General features: G+C 40.4%; 1 protein-coding gene across 1 annotated transcript in view; it reads left to right on the forward strand.

Annotated features, from left to right (window-relative positions):
• The window catches only part of Morc1 (microrchidia 1), a 199,669-nt gene that overhangs the window by 24,174 nt on the left and 161,746 nt on the right, over positions 1-13,749 (forward strand). The window contains exon 8 of the mRNA NM_010816.1: positions 5,270-5,375. Within this exon, the coding sequence (NP_034946.1) occupies positions 5,270-5,375 (106 nt within the window). The remainder of the gene's footprint in view (positions 1-5,269; positions 5,376-13,749) is intronic.

Genomic DNA, 13,749 nt, shown 5'->3' on the forward strand with positions numbered 1-13,749 from the left:
CTCCTGGAACCTTTATTTGGTGACAAGAGATGGTCAGTAGGGGTTCCGTCTCCTTCATTATTTGGAGTCTTCATTAGTATCACCTTGTATATTATAGGAAGTTTCTACTTCACTGTTTCCGTTCTGCCCCTTAAACGTTCCTCAAATGCTCCTCAGTTCTAGCTGTGTCTGCCCTCATTCCCTCCCTCAATCCCATCTCTTCTCTTCTCCCTATTCCTACCCCTACCGTATCCTCCTGTTCTTGTCTCCCTGCCTTTAATCCACCCATAAAGTCTATTCTATTTTTCTCTTCCAGGGAGATCCATGCCTCTATGCCTAAGATTTCTGGGTATATGGATTGTAGCATGGCTTTCATTTATTTAATGGCTAATATATAGAAACAAGTGAATACATTCCATATTTATGTTTCTGCGTCTGGGTTACCTCACTTAGAATGATTTAATTTTACTTCCATCCATTTGCCTGCAAGTACCATAATATTATTTTTAAATATTATTTATTTTTGTTTATATGAGTACACTGTAGCTGTCTTCAGACACACACCAGAAGAGTATGCATCAGATCCCATTACAGATGGTTGTGAGCCACCATGTGGTTGCTGGGAATAGAATTCAGGACCTCTGGAAGAGCACTCAGTGCTCTTAACTGTTGAGTCATCTCTCCAGCCCCCCATGATGCAATTTTTTAAAAAAGAGCTAGAGTAATATACATTTTGTAAACATGCCACATTTTCTTTATGCATTCTTCTGTTGAGAGACATTTAGGTAATTTCTCATTTCTGGCTATTATGAAAAGAATAGGAGCAAACATGGTTCAACAAGTATCCTTGTGGTAGGATGAGGTGGCCTTTGTTATATGACCAAGAGTGATGTAGCTGGATCTTGAGGTAGATGGATTGTCATCTTTCTGAGGAACCACCTACTGATTTCCATAGTGGCTGTACAAATTTCCACTCCCACCAACAAGAGAAGAGTGGTCCCTATGCTCCACATCATCACCAGCGTGAGCTGTCACTTGTGTTATTGATCTTAGCTGTTCTGGCAGGTGTAAGATGGCATCTCACAGTAGTTTTGATTTTCATTTCCCTGATGTCTAAGTTAGTTGTATAGTTCTTCTAGTGTTTCTCACCCATTTTGAGTTTTCTCTTTTGAGATTTCTCTGTTTAGATATGTACCCCATTTTTAAATTGAGTTATTTGGTTTCTTGATATCAAGTTTTTTTTGAGTTCTTCACATATTTTATATATTAGCGCTCTATTATATATGGAGTTGGTTTAAACCTCCTCCCATACTTTAGGTTGTTGCTTCATTCAAATGCTGGTATCATTTGCCATGCAAAAGCTTTTCAGTTCCATGAGGTCCCATTATTGATTAATTGTTGATCTTAGTGTCTGTATTAACAATGTTCTCCTCAGGAAGTTGTCTCCTGTATCAATGACCTCAAAACTTTTTCTTACTTTCTCTTCTATCAGGTTTAGTGTACCTGGTTATATGTTCAGCTTTTTGACCCATTTGTAGTAGAGTTTCACATGGGGGGATAAATATGGATGTATTTGCATTCTTCTACATGTTATCATCCTGTTTGTCCAGCATCATTTGTGGAAGGTGTCATTTTTCCAGAGTGTATTTCTGGATTTTTTTTTTTTTTCTTGTCAAAAAGTAAGTGTCCATAGGTGTGTGGGCTGATTCTGGGTCTTCAGTTTGATCTCTTTGATTAACATCTGTTTTTATACCAATACCATGTTGGTTTAACTGTAGCTCTGTAGTATAACTTGAGATCAGGAATGGTGAGACTTCTCAGGGTTTCTTTATTGTTCAGGATTATTTTAGCTATCTGGACTTTAGCTATCCTGGGTTTTTATTTTTTTCTTATGAAGCTGAGAATTATCCTTTACAGATTTGTGAAGAATTGTCTTGGGATTTTGATGGGGACTGCATTGAATTTGTAGATTACATTTGACCATTTTTACTGCAATAATTCTACCAATTAATAACATAGAAGCTCTTTCTATCTTCTGATAGCTTCTTCAAATTCTCTCTTTAAAGACTTGAAGCTTTTATCACACATGTCTTTAACATGCTTGGAAAGAATTACTCCAAGATATTTTATGTTGTTTAAGGCTATTACCAAAAATGTTATTTCCTTGACTTCTTTCTCAGTCTCTTTGTCATTTGTATTTAGGAGAACGACTAATTTTTGTGGGTTAATCTTGTGTCTAGTCACTTTGCTGAAGGTGTTTACTTGTTGTAGGAGCTCCTTAGTAGAATTTTTAGGGTCACTTATATACATATTATCATATCATCTGCAAAAAATAATGCTTTGACTTCTTCCTTTCTAATTTGTATCGCTGTCTTAGTCAGGGTTTCTATTCCTGCACAAACATATGACCAAGAAGCAAGTTGGGGAGGAAAGGGTTTATTCGGCTTACACTTCCATACTGCTGTTCATCACCAAGGAAGTCAGGACTAGAACTCAAGCAGGTCAGGGACCAGGAGCTGATGCAGAGCCATGGAGGGATGTTCCTTACTGGCTTGCCTCCCCTGGCTTGCTCAGCCTGCTCTCTTATAGACCCCAAGACTACCAGCCCCAAGATGGTCCCACCCACAAGGGGCCTTTCCCCCTTGATCACTAATTGAGAAAATGCCTTACGGTTGGATCTCATGGAGGCATTTCCTCAACTGAAGCGCCTTTCTCTGTGATAACTCCAGCTGTGTCAAGTTGACACAATCCCCTTGACCTCCTTCAGATTTCTTATTGCTCTAGCTAACACTTAAAGTGCTACATTGAGTAAGTATGGAGAGAGTAGACAGCCGTGTCTTCTTCCTGATTTTAGAAGCTTTGCTTTGAGTTTCTCTTCATTTAAGCTGATATTGACAAGGCTTGCTGTAAACTGCTTTTTTTATGTTGAGGTATGTCTCATGTATCCCTGCATTTTCATGGTTGTAGTTAACTTCCTTTGGTTGGAGTTTTTCTTCTAGCACCTTCTGTAAGGCTGGATTTGTAGATAAATATTGCTTATATTTTGTTTTATAATGAAGCTTTTTTTTTCATTTATAGTGATTGAGAATTTTGTTGGGTATAATAGTCTGGGATGGAATCTGTGGTCTCTTAGAGTCTACAGCACATCTATTCAGAACTTTCTAGCTTTTAAACGCTCCCTGGAGAAGCAGGGTGTAATTCTGATAGGTCTGCCTTTATATGGTACTTGGTCTTTTTCCTTTGCAGCTTTTCATATTCTTTCTTTGCTCTGTATATTCAGCATTTTGATTATTATATGCCAAGCAAACTTTCTTTTCTGGTTCAATCTACTTCGTGTTCTGTATGTTTCTTGTACTTTTCTAAGCCTCTTTTTCTTTAACTTCGGAATTTTTTCTTCTTCCTTTATTCCTATTATTTTTAGATTTACTCTTTTCATAGTGTCACAAATTGAATTTTTTTTTGGAGTGTGTGGATTTAACATTCTCTTTGACCAACGTATTCATTTTTTCTCTCATACATTTTAATTCCTGAGATTGTTTCTTCCACCCCCTGTAATCTGATGATGATGCTTGCCTCTGTAGTTCTATTTAAATGCCCAAGATTTTCACTTCCAAAATTTCCTCAGTTTATATTTTCTTCATTGATTCTACTTCCATCTTAAGATCTTGAACAATTTTATTCACTTCCTGGCACTGTCTGTGTTCCCCTGGGTTTCTTTAGGGCTTTATTAATTTTCTCTTTAAGGACTTCTATCATTCTCACACAGGCTGTTTATAGGTCTCTTTATTGGCCTTCAGCTATTTTGTAATGATCAGTGCCTGCTGTGGTAGAGTAGCTGGGTTCCAGTGGAGACATATATTCCTGGATGTTATTGACTGTATTTTTATGCTGACATCTAGGCATCTGGGATTGGGGTGATTATAGGTCTGGGTAATGGTATCTGGCTTTGTTCCTTGGTTCATGCTTCCTCCCTAGTTGTGGTGGCTATATGCTACCTGGAAAGAAAATTTCCATGGACCTGTTTTCCCAGACTGTTCAGCTGGTATGTGCCCAGTGATTGCTTGCTGGTGTTAGAAGCTGGAATGATGGGATGCGTTTTGGGTAATGAAAGCTGGGGGAGAAGATATTTGTGATTTGTTGGGTTAGGGGATCAGAGAGAAAAGGGAAACTGGAGCAAGTGTGGCTCTGCCATCAGCCTACTTGTTGCACTGGCATGGGTGGTCTTTGGATTAGTTAGTATCGGCTGCCTGCTTGGGTTGGGGTCTGAGACAAAGCAATGAGTCGGGTAGGGATGTTAAGGGGGAAGATCTGTGTTGGTGTCCACAGGAGATGAGAGTAGGGCGACAGGGAAGGCTTCCACAGGTGTTCAGATGCAGAACCGCGGTTGAGGCTGGGGGATTAGATCTCAGAGAATGGAGGGAGAAGAGAATATCTGCAGGTAGCCTACCTGGTTTTCTTGGAGCTCTGTACTTACAAATCACATTTTATTGGAACACAACTGCATTTATGTTCCTCTATCTTTTCTCTATCTGGTTTCATGGTACAACAGTGACCAAGTTGAGTTTGAGTAACTATGACAGCAACAATATAGACTACAAACCCTAAAATATATACTGATTGTCTTATAAAGAATAGTTTGTCGGTGCCAGCTCTAGAATCAAAAATCAACACTCAGTACACGGTTTTAAACTAATATTTCCTCATAACTTTTTCACTGCATGGTTTCAGTTTCACCAATGAGAGCTCCATCTACAATACAAACTTGGCTCAGGCTCCTAAAAATTGTCATCATGCAAATTATAAAAAGCGGACCAATGTTTGAAAGACTTACAGTGTATTTAATAGTACTTGGAGCAGTGTATTATGGAAGTACAGCAGTCTCAGACAGATAGTATAATTTCCCAGAAAGCATGGCTTGCATTTTATCCAAATGATTTGGCTGAAGCCAAAAAGAAATTTGATCTAGAGTAGCAATCCTCAACTTGTGTGTCATAACCTCTTTTTTTGGGGGGGTGGGGGGAGCGGCGAATGACCCTTTCACAGAGGTCACATATCAGACATCCTGCATAGTAGATATTTACATTACAATTCATAATAGTAGCAGAATCAGAGAGGTAAAGTAACAATAAAAATAAACATCTGTCACCACAACATGAGGATCTGCATTGAAGGGTCACAGCATTAGGGGGGTTGAGAACCATTGCTCTAGAGTCAGCTGAAGTGATTCGAAATGTCTAGAAGTGTCTTGAAGAACTGACGAGTCAATATTTCCTTTTTCCCTTTTTTACAGGAACTTTGCTGATTATTTATAACTTGAAGCTGCTGCTTAGCGGAGAACCAGAGTTGGATGTTACAACCGACAAAGAAGATATACTGATGGCCGAGGCTCCGGAGGAGTGAGTACTAGTGTATCTAAGAGCATCCTTCCCCCATAGCACTGGGCTGGAGCTGGGAGCACTGTATTCCAGCTGCAGACCTGAGGCCCCTAATGGTACCACAGTGACAGTTCATTTTATTTTATTTTATTTTATTTTTATTTTTATTATTTTTATTAGGTATTTATTTCATTTACATTTCCAATGCTATCCCAAAAGTCCTCGACACGCTGCCCCACCCACCCACTCCCACTTCTTGGCCCTGGAGTTCCTCTGTACTGAGGCATATAAAGTTTGCACGACCAGTGGGCCTCTCTTTCCACTGATGGCCGAATAGGTCATCTTCTGATACATATGCAGCTAGAGACACGAACTCTGGGGGGTACTGTTTAGTTCATATTGTTGTTCCACCTATAGGGTTCCAGATCCCTTTAGCTCCTTGGGACTTTCTCTAGCTCCTCCATTGGGGGCCCTGTGATCCATCAGATAGCTGACTGTGAGCATCCATTTCTGTGTTTGCTAGGTCTCGGCATAGTCTCACAAGAGACAACTATATCAGGGTCCTTTGAGCAAAATCTTGCTAGTGTATGCAATGGTGTCAGCGATTGGAGGCTGATTATGGGATGGATCCCTGGATATGGCAGTCTCTAGATGGTCCATCCTTTTGTCTCAGCTCCAAACTTTGTCTCTGTAACTCCTTCCATGGGTGTTTTGTTCCCAATTCTAAGAAGGGGCAAAGTGTCCACACTTTGGTCTTCGTTCTTCTTGAGTTTCATGTGTTTTGCAAATTGTATCTTATATCTTAGGTATTCTAAGTTTCTGGGGTAATATCCACTTATCAGTGAGTACATATTGTGTGAGTTCTTTTGTGATTGTGTTACCTCACTCAGGATGATGCCCTCCAGGTCCATCCATTTGCCTGGAATTTTATAAATTTATTCTTTTTAATAGCTGAGTAATACTCCATTGTGTAAATGTACCACATTTTCTGTATCCATTCCTCTGTTGAGGGACATCTGGGTTCTTTACAGCTTCTGGCTATTATAGTTTTGTTCATTTCCATCACCTTTTGCATGTGTTTTCCTGTTTTTCTTTAAGGATTTTTAACTCTTTAGCAGTGTTCTCCTGTATTTCTTTAAGTGAGTTATTAAAGTCCTTCTTGATGTCTTCTACCTCCATCATGAGATATGCCTTTAAATCCGGGTCTAGGTTTTTGGGTGTGTTTGGGTTCCCAGGACTGGCTGAGGTGGGAGTGCTGCGTTCTGATGATGGTGAGTGGTCTTGGTTTCTGTTAGTAAGATTCTTATGTCTGCCTTTCACCATCTGGTAATCTCTGGAGTCAGTTGTTATAGTTGTCTCTGGTTAGAGGTTGTTCCTCTTGTGATTCTGTTATTCTCTACCAACAGACCTGGGAGACTAGCTCTCTCCTGAGTTTCAATGGTCAGAGCACTCTCTACAGGCAGGCTCACCTCTTTCAGGGAAGGTGCACAGATATCTGGCATTCAGACTTGCCTCCTGGCACAAGATGAAGACCTGAAACAGGACCTGTCCCAGAAGCTGTTAGCTTCTGTAGTCCACACTCTCAACTGTGTATACTAGTCTCAGCAGGATCCAGGGACCGAGGTGGCTCCCTCAGGTACTCCAGCAAACCCCTCCGGGACTGGGCGGACACCTCTGTTCTGGCAGGGAAGGTGTCTTGATGTCTGGAGCCCGAAAAGGGGTCTGCCTCAGAAGCTCTGTGGTTCCCACCTGTCCCAGAAGCTGTTAGCTTCTGTAGTCCACACTCTCACCTGCACAGACTAGTCTTGGTGGAACCTGGGAGCCAAGATGTCTCCTGCAGATGCTTCGGCAACTCCCTCCCGAGACAGTTCATTTTATATCATTTATAAAGAAGGAAATTAGGTCAGACTGGTGGTCCCCCAAAACATGTTTAAACCTCCAGTGGCCTGGTCTGCTTCTTAAACAGGCCTCACCAAACTTCATATTCCGACTCTCTGGATATCAAGGTTGGAGAATAATACATTCTAGATGTTTCTCAGGGGACAAGATGCCAGAACAATTGGAGATCATTGGGTAATAAGACTTATGAAGTCCCTTAAAAGTGTACTCCTATTTCACATATATTAAAACAAACAACAACAGAGTTCAGTGTTATCACAAATCAACAAAGTTGGGTAGATGTGAGTTGGGTCTGTAGAGAGAGTAGGGAGCAAAGAAGAGTATGACCGAAAGTGAAAAGAATATGGAGAGAAATCAACTATAGTGTTTGTCTGTTCAGGTGTCCTTGTGTGAACTCCCCTTGTTTCTGTAATAAACAAATGAATTAGGGTCATCATTCTTATTTATTATGAACCCAAGGTAAACAGAATGAGAGGGAACAGAGAGAAGGTACACGTGGAATCTCTAAGAAAGTGAGATTGCTGTAAAGTAACTTACCAAGGCTTTCAGTAACAAACCAAAGGGCATGAGACCTCTCAGTGTCAGACTAAAGGACTAAAAGGGACTTCAAATGCAACTTAAGGGGCTGGAGAATTGCTTCTGTGACTAGGAAGGCTGCTGCTTCTCCAGAGGAGCCGAGTCTTATTCCCAGCAGCCTAGTTGGGCAGCTCACAACTGTCTATATTTCTGACTCCAGAGCATCAAACGATTTCTTCTTACTTCTACACAGTCACACACACACACACCCACACACACCCACACCCACACCCATACACACAGTCATACAGAGTCACATGTATAGCACATAAATAAAAATTGTCCTTTAAAAAATAATTTACTATAATTCAATTTGTTTTATGTATTGTTAGCTAGTCTAATCTTAAATTTCTTACTAGCTGTGTATGTTAAGTCAAAAGAAACATGAAAATGATTTTAGTATCTTTTCATTTAATCTGATATATCTAAAATAATTCAATTTCAATCTCAATATGAAAAATACCAAAAATGTGTTTCTTGTTCCCTCTCCCCACCCCTAGTCTTTGACTCTAGAGTATGTTTTAGACATACAGCCCACAGGAATTCGGAGTGGTGCCCAGTAGCCACAGTAGTCAATAGCTACTGTACTCAACAGAATTGTTTTAGCCTGAGGTGTCATTATTCTTGTAAACACATCAGCTTAGCAGAGAGCATTGTTTCTTTTACCTTTGAGGTGAAACTTAGAAAGTCTCTTTTAGCTTATTGTTTGAAATATATGCTTTTTTTGGATTACCTTTTGTAATTTTTCCTCGGTTTTATAACATGTGGAATTCTGAATAAATAGGAATAGGGAGGATTTTGTTCATTTAGAAAAAAGAAGAAAAAACACATCCAGCCTAATTGCTGTAGTGCTGGGAACCCCCTTGCCAGCATTAATATGCCAATATCAGGATGGAGGCCAGAGTTGTTACGGGCACCTCCATTACACTCTCCATGCTTCCCACTGCCCCTGCCCTTCTGTTTAACAGTTGGTTCCAGAACTGATATTTCATGCTATTTAAAAGCTTTGAATACACATTTTCAAGTCGTTATCTGTCAGAGTGCCTTGGCATTTCAACATTAATGTCAGAAAACAGTACATTATTAGAGGAATAATTTGTCAACCTAAGTTGAGGGAGAAAGTTCTCACGCTGTTTCCAGGTTGTGTAATGATGCCTGAAGTCTCTCAAGACATTTATGCAGTCAATACAAAATAAAATGAATCAGACCAAAGACATCTTATAGTTTTGAGTAGGGAAATTGACAGCTTATTTACTCATTAATTAATTAATTAATTAATTCACTTTACATCCTGATTGCTGTCTTCTGTCCTGGTCCCTCCCTCCCATGAGCTCCTCCCCCAACCTCCCTCTCCTTCTCCTCTGAGAGGGTGGTGATCCTTCCTGGTTATCCCCCCATCTTGGCAATTCAAGTCTCTGCAGGGCTAGGTACACCCTCTCCCTATGAGGCAGACAAGGCTGTCCAGTCAAGGGAGCATATTCCACAGATAGGCAACAGTTTTAGAGATAGCCCCTGCTCCAGTTGTTGGGGGACTCACATGAAGATAGAGCTGCACATTTGCTACATATGTGCAGAGGTTCTAGGTCCAGCACATGTATGTTCTTTGGTTGGTTCAGTCTCTGAGAGACCCAAAGGTCCATGTTAGGGTCCATGATGGTCTTCCTCTGGAGTTCCTATCCACTTCAGGGCCCTCAGTTCTTTCATCTCTTCCATAAGAGTCCCCAAACTCCATCCAATGTTTGGCTGTGGGTCTCTGCATCTGTTTTAGTCAGCTGCTGATGGAGTGAACCTGTGAGAGGAAGTTATGTGAGGCTTCAGTCTGCAAGCATAACAGAGTATCATAAATAGTGTCAGGAACTGGTTCTTGTCCATGAGATGGGTCTTAAGTTGGGCTGGTTACTGGTTGGCCATTCCCTCAGTCTCTGCTCCATCCCTTTCCTTGTACTTCTTGTACAAGGATAAATTTTGGGTTGAAAGTTTTGTGGATATGTTGGTGTCCCTATCATTCCAAATGGGGTTTCTGCCTGGCTATAGGAGGTGACCTCTTCAGGGTCCATATTCCCACTGCTATGAGTCTCAGCTAAGGTCACTCCCATTGATTCCTGGGAACCTCCCCCCCCCACCCCCCCAGGTCTCAAGCAAGTCCTCAAGATGGCCCCTCTGTCAGCTGCAGACTTCCATTCATTCTCCTGGCCCTCTGGCCCTCTCTTCTTTCTCTTCCTACACCTGATCCTGAAGCTCCCCCAGTCCCTTCCCCATCCCCTCTCCCACCCAGTTCTCCCCCTCCATCTCCCTCCTATGATGATTTTAATTACCTTTCTAAGAGAGATTCAAGCATCTTTGCTTGGGTCTTCCTTCTTGTTTAGCTTCTGTGTGTATCCTGTACTTTATGGCTAGTATCCATTTATCTAATAAAATAAAAATTAAAAAAAAAGAAATGTACCTGGGTTTGAATTTAAGTATGTACAGTAAAATGGCTCATCACTATAGAATACATCAAATAAAACTTAAAAATCTCCTCCATCCACCTCCCAAGTGCTAGGCTTGTAAGACTGTACCTGTGTTTCCATTTTTATACATTATAAAATTGGTTGTGAAACAATGTTCTTAAATTTTTTTATTGGATATGGTCTTTATTTACATTTCAAATATTATCCCCTTTCCCAGTCCTCCACCCCTGAAACCCCTATCCTATCCTCTCTCCCCCTGCTTCTATGAGGGTGTTCTCCACCCACGCACCCACTCCCACCTCCCTACCCTTAGTACTCCTACACTGGGGCATCTATTGAGCCTTCAAAAGACCAAAGACCTCTCCTTCCATTGATGCATGACAAGGCCATCCTCTGCTACATATGCAGCTGGAGCCATGTGTACTCCTTTGTTGATGGCTTAGTCCCTGGGAGCTCTTGGGCAATTGGTTGTTTGATGTTGATGTTCTTCTTGTGGGGTTGCAATCCCCTTCAACTCCTTCAGTCCTTTCTCTAACTCCTGTATTGTGGACCCCACATTCAGTGCAATGGTTGGCTGTGAGCATCTGTCTCTGTATTTATAGGGCTCTGGCAGGGCCTCGCAGGAGACAGCCATATCAGGCTCCTTTCAGCATGTACTCCTTGGCATCCACAATAGTGTCTGGGTTTGGTGACTGTATATGGGGTGAATCCCCAGGTGGGACAGTCTCTGGATGGCCTTTCCTTCAGTCTCTGCTCTATACTTTATCTCCATAATTGCTCTTTGTGAGTATTTTGTTCTCCTTCTAAGGAGGACCAAAGCACCCACACTTTGGTCTTCCTTCTTTTTGAGCTTCATGTGATTTGTGAATTGTATCTTGGTTATTGGGAGCTTTTGGGATAATATCCACTTATCAGTGAGTTGAAACCATGTGTGTTCTCTTGTGACTGGGTTACTTCACTTAGGATGATATTTTCTAGTTCTATCCATTTATGTAAAAATGTCATGAATTTATCATTTTTAATAGCTGAGTAGTACTCCATTGTGTAAATGTACCACGTTTTCTGTATCCATTCCTCTGTTGAAGGACATAGGGGTTCGTTCCAACTTCTGGCTATTATGAATAAGTGGAGCATGTGTCCTTATTGCATGTTGGAACATCTTCTGGGTATATGTCCAGGAGTAGTATAGCTGGGTCCTCAGGTAATATATGCCCAATTTTCTGAGGAACTGCCAAACTGATTTCTAGAGTGGTTGTACCAGCTTGCAATCCCACCAGCAATGGAGGAGTGTTCCTCTTTCTCTATATCCTCACCAGCATCTGTTGTCACCTGAGTTTTATTTCAGCCATTCTGACTGGTGTGAGGTGGAATCTCAGAGTCGTTTGACTTGCATTTCCCTGATGACTAAGGATGTTGAACATTTCTTTAGGTGTTTCTCAGCCAGTCTAGATTCCTCAGGTGCCCTAATTTTTAATAGGGTTATTTGGTTCTCTGGAGTCTAACTTCTTGAGTTCTTTGTATATATTGGATATTAGCCCTCTATCAGATGTAGGGTTCATAAAGATCTTTTCCCAATTTGTTGGTTGCCTTTTTGTCCTATTGACAGTGTCCTTTGTCTTACAGAAGCTTTGTAATTTTTTTAAAAAGATTTATTTATTATATGTGAGTACACTGTAGCTGTCTTCAGACACTCTGGAAGAGGGTGTCAGATCTCATTACAGATGGTTGTGAGCCACCATGTGGTTGCTGGGATTTGAACTCAGGACCTCTGAAAGAGCAGTCGGTACTTTTAACCGCTGAGCCATCTCTCTATCCCTGAAGCTTTGCAATTTTATGAGGTTTCATTTGTCAATTCTTGATCTTAGAGCATAAGCCATTGGTGTTCTATTCAGGAAATTTTCCCCTGTGCCCATATGCTCGAGGCTCTTCCCCACTTTCTTTTCTATTAGTTTTAATGTATCTGGTTTTATGCAGAGATCCTTGATCCACTTGGACTTGAGCTTTGTACAAGGAGATAAGAATGGCTCCATTTGCAGACTTCTACATGCTGACCACCAGTTGAACCAAAACCATTTGTTGAAAATGCCATCTTTTTTTCCACTGGAAGGTTTTAGCTCCTTTGTGAAAGATCAAGTGACCGTATGTGTGTGGGTTCATTTCTAGGTTTTCAATTCTATGTCATTGATCCACCTGCCTGTCTCTGTAACAACACCATACAGTTTTTAGCACAATTACTCTGTAATACAGCTTGAGGTCAAGGATAGTGATTCCCCCAGAAGTTGTTTTATTGTTGAGAATAGTTTTCAATATCCTGGGGTTTTTGTTATTCCAAATGAATTTGCAAATTGCTCTTTCTAACTCTATGAAGAATTGATTTGGGATTTGACGGGGATTGCATAGAATATGTAGATTTCTTTCAGCAGGATAGCCATTTTGACTATATTAATCCTGCCATCCATGAGCATGGGAGATCTTTCCATCTTTTGAGATCTTCGATTTCTTTCTTCAGAGACTTGAAGTTCTTGTCATACAGATCTTTCATTTCCTTGGTTAGAGTCACACCAAGGTATGTAATATTATTTGTGACTATTGTGAAGGGTGTTGTTTTCCTAATATCTTTCTCAGCCTGTTTATCCTTTGAGTAGAGGAAGACAATTGATTTCTTTGAGTTAATTTTGTATCCAGCCACTTTGCTGAAGTTGTTTATTAGCTTTAGGCATTCTCTAGTGGAATTTTTGGGGTCACTTAAGTATACTATCATATCTGCAAATAGTGATAGTTTGACTTCCTCTTTTCCAATTTGTATCTCTTTGACCTCCTTTTGTTGTCTAATTGCCCCAGCTAGAACTTTGAGTACTATATTGACTAGATAGGGAGAGAGTGGGCAGCCTTGTCTAGTTCCTGATTTTAGTGTGATTGCTTCAAGTTTCTCCCCATTTAGTTTAATGTTGGCTACTGGTTTGCTACATATTGCTTTTACTATGTTTAGGTATGGGCCTTGAATTCCTGATCTTTCCAAGACTTTTATCATGAAGGGGTGTTGGATTTTGTCAAATGCTTTCTCAGCATTTAATGAAATGGTCATGTGGGGTTTTTTTTGTTTTGTTTTGGTTTTTTGTTTTTTGTTTTTTTTTTTTTGTTTTTAGTTTGTTTATATAGTGGATTACGTTGATGGATTTCTGTATACTGAACCACCCTGCATCCCTGGGATGAAGCCTACTTTATCGTGGTGAATGATTGTTTTGATGTGTTCTTGGATTCCATTGTCGATAATTTTATTGAATATTTTTACATCAATGTTCATAAGGGAATTTGGTCTGAAGTTCTCTTTCTTTGTTGGGTCTTTGTGTGGTTTAGGTATAAGCGTAATTGTGGCTTTTTAGAATGAATTGGGCAGTGTTCTTTCTGATTCTATTTTGTGGAATAGTTTGAAGAGTATTGATATTAGGTCTTCTTTGAAAGTCTGATAG

The sequence above is a fragment of the Mus musculus genome, chromosome 16 (genome assembly GCF_000001635.26).
Source record: "Mus musculus strain C57BL/6J chromosome 16, GRCm38.p6 C57BL/6J".
In the NCBI taxonomy this organism is placed as follows: domain Eukaryota; kingdom Metazoa; phylum Chordata; class Mammalia; order Rodentia; family Muridae; genus Mus; species Mus musculus.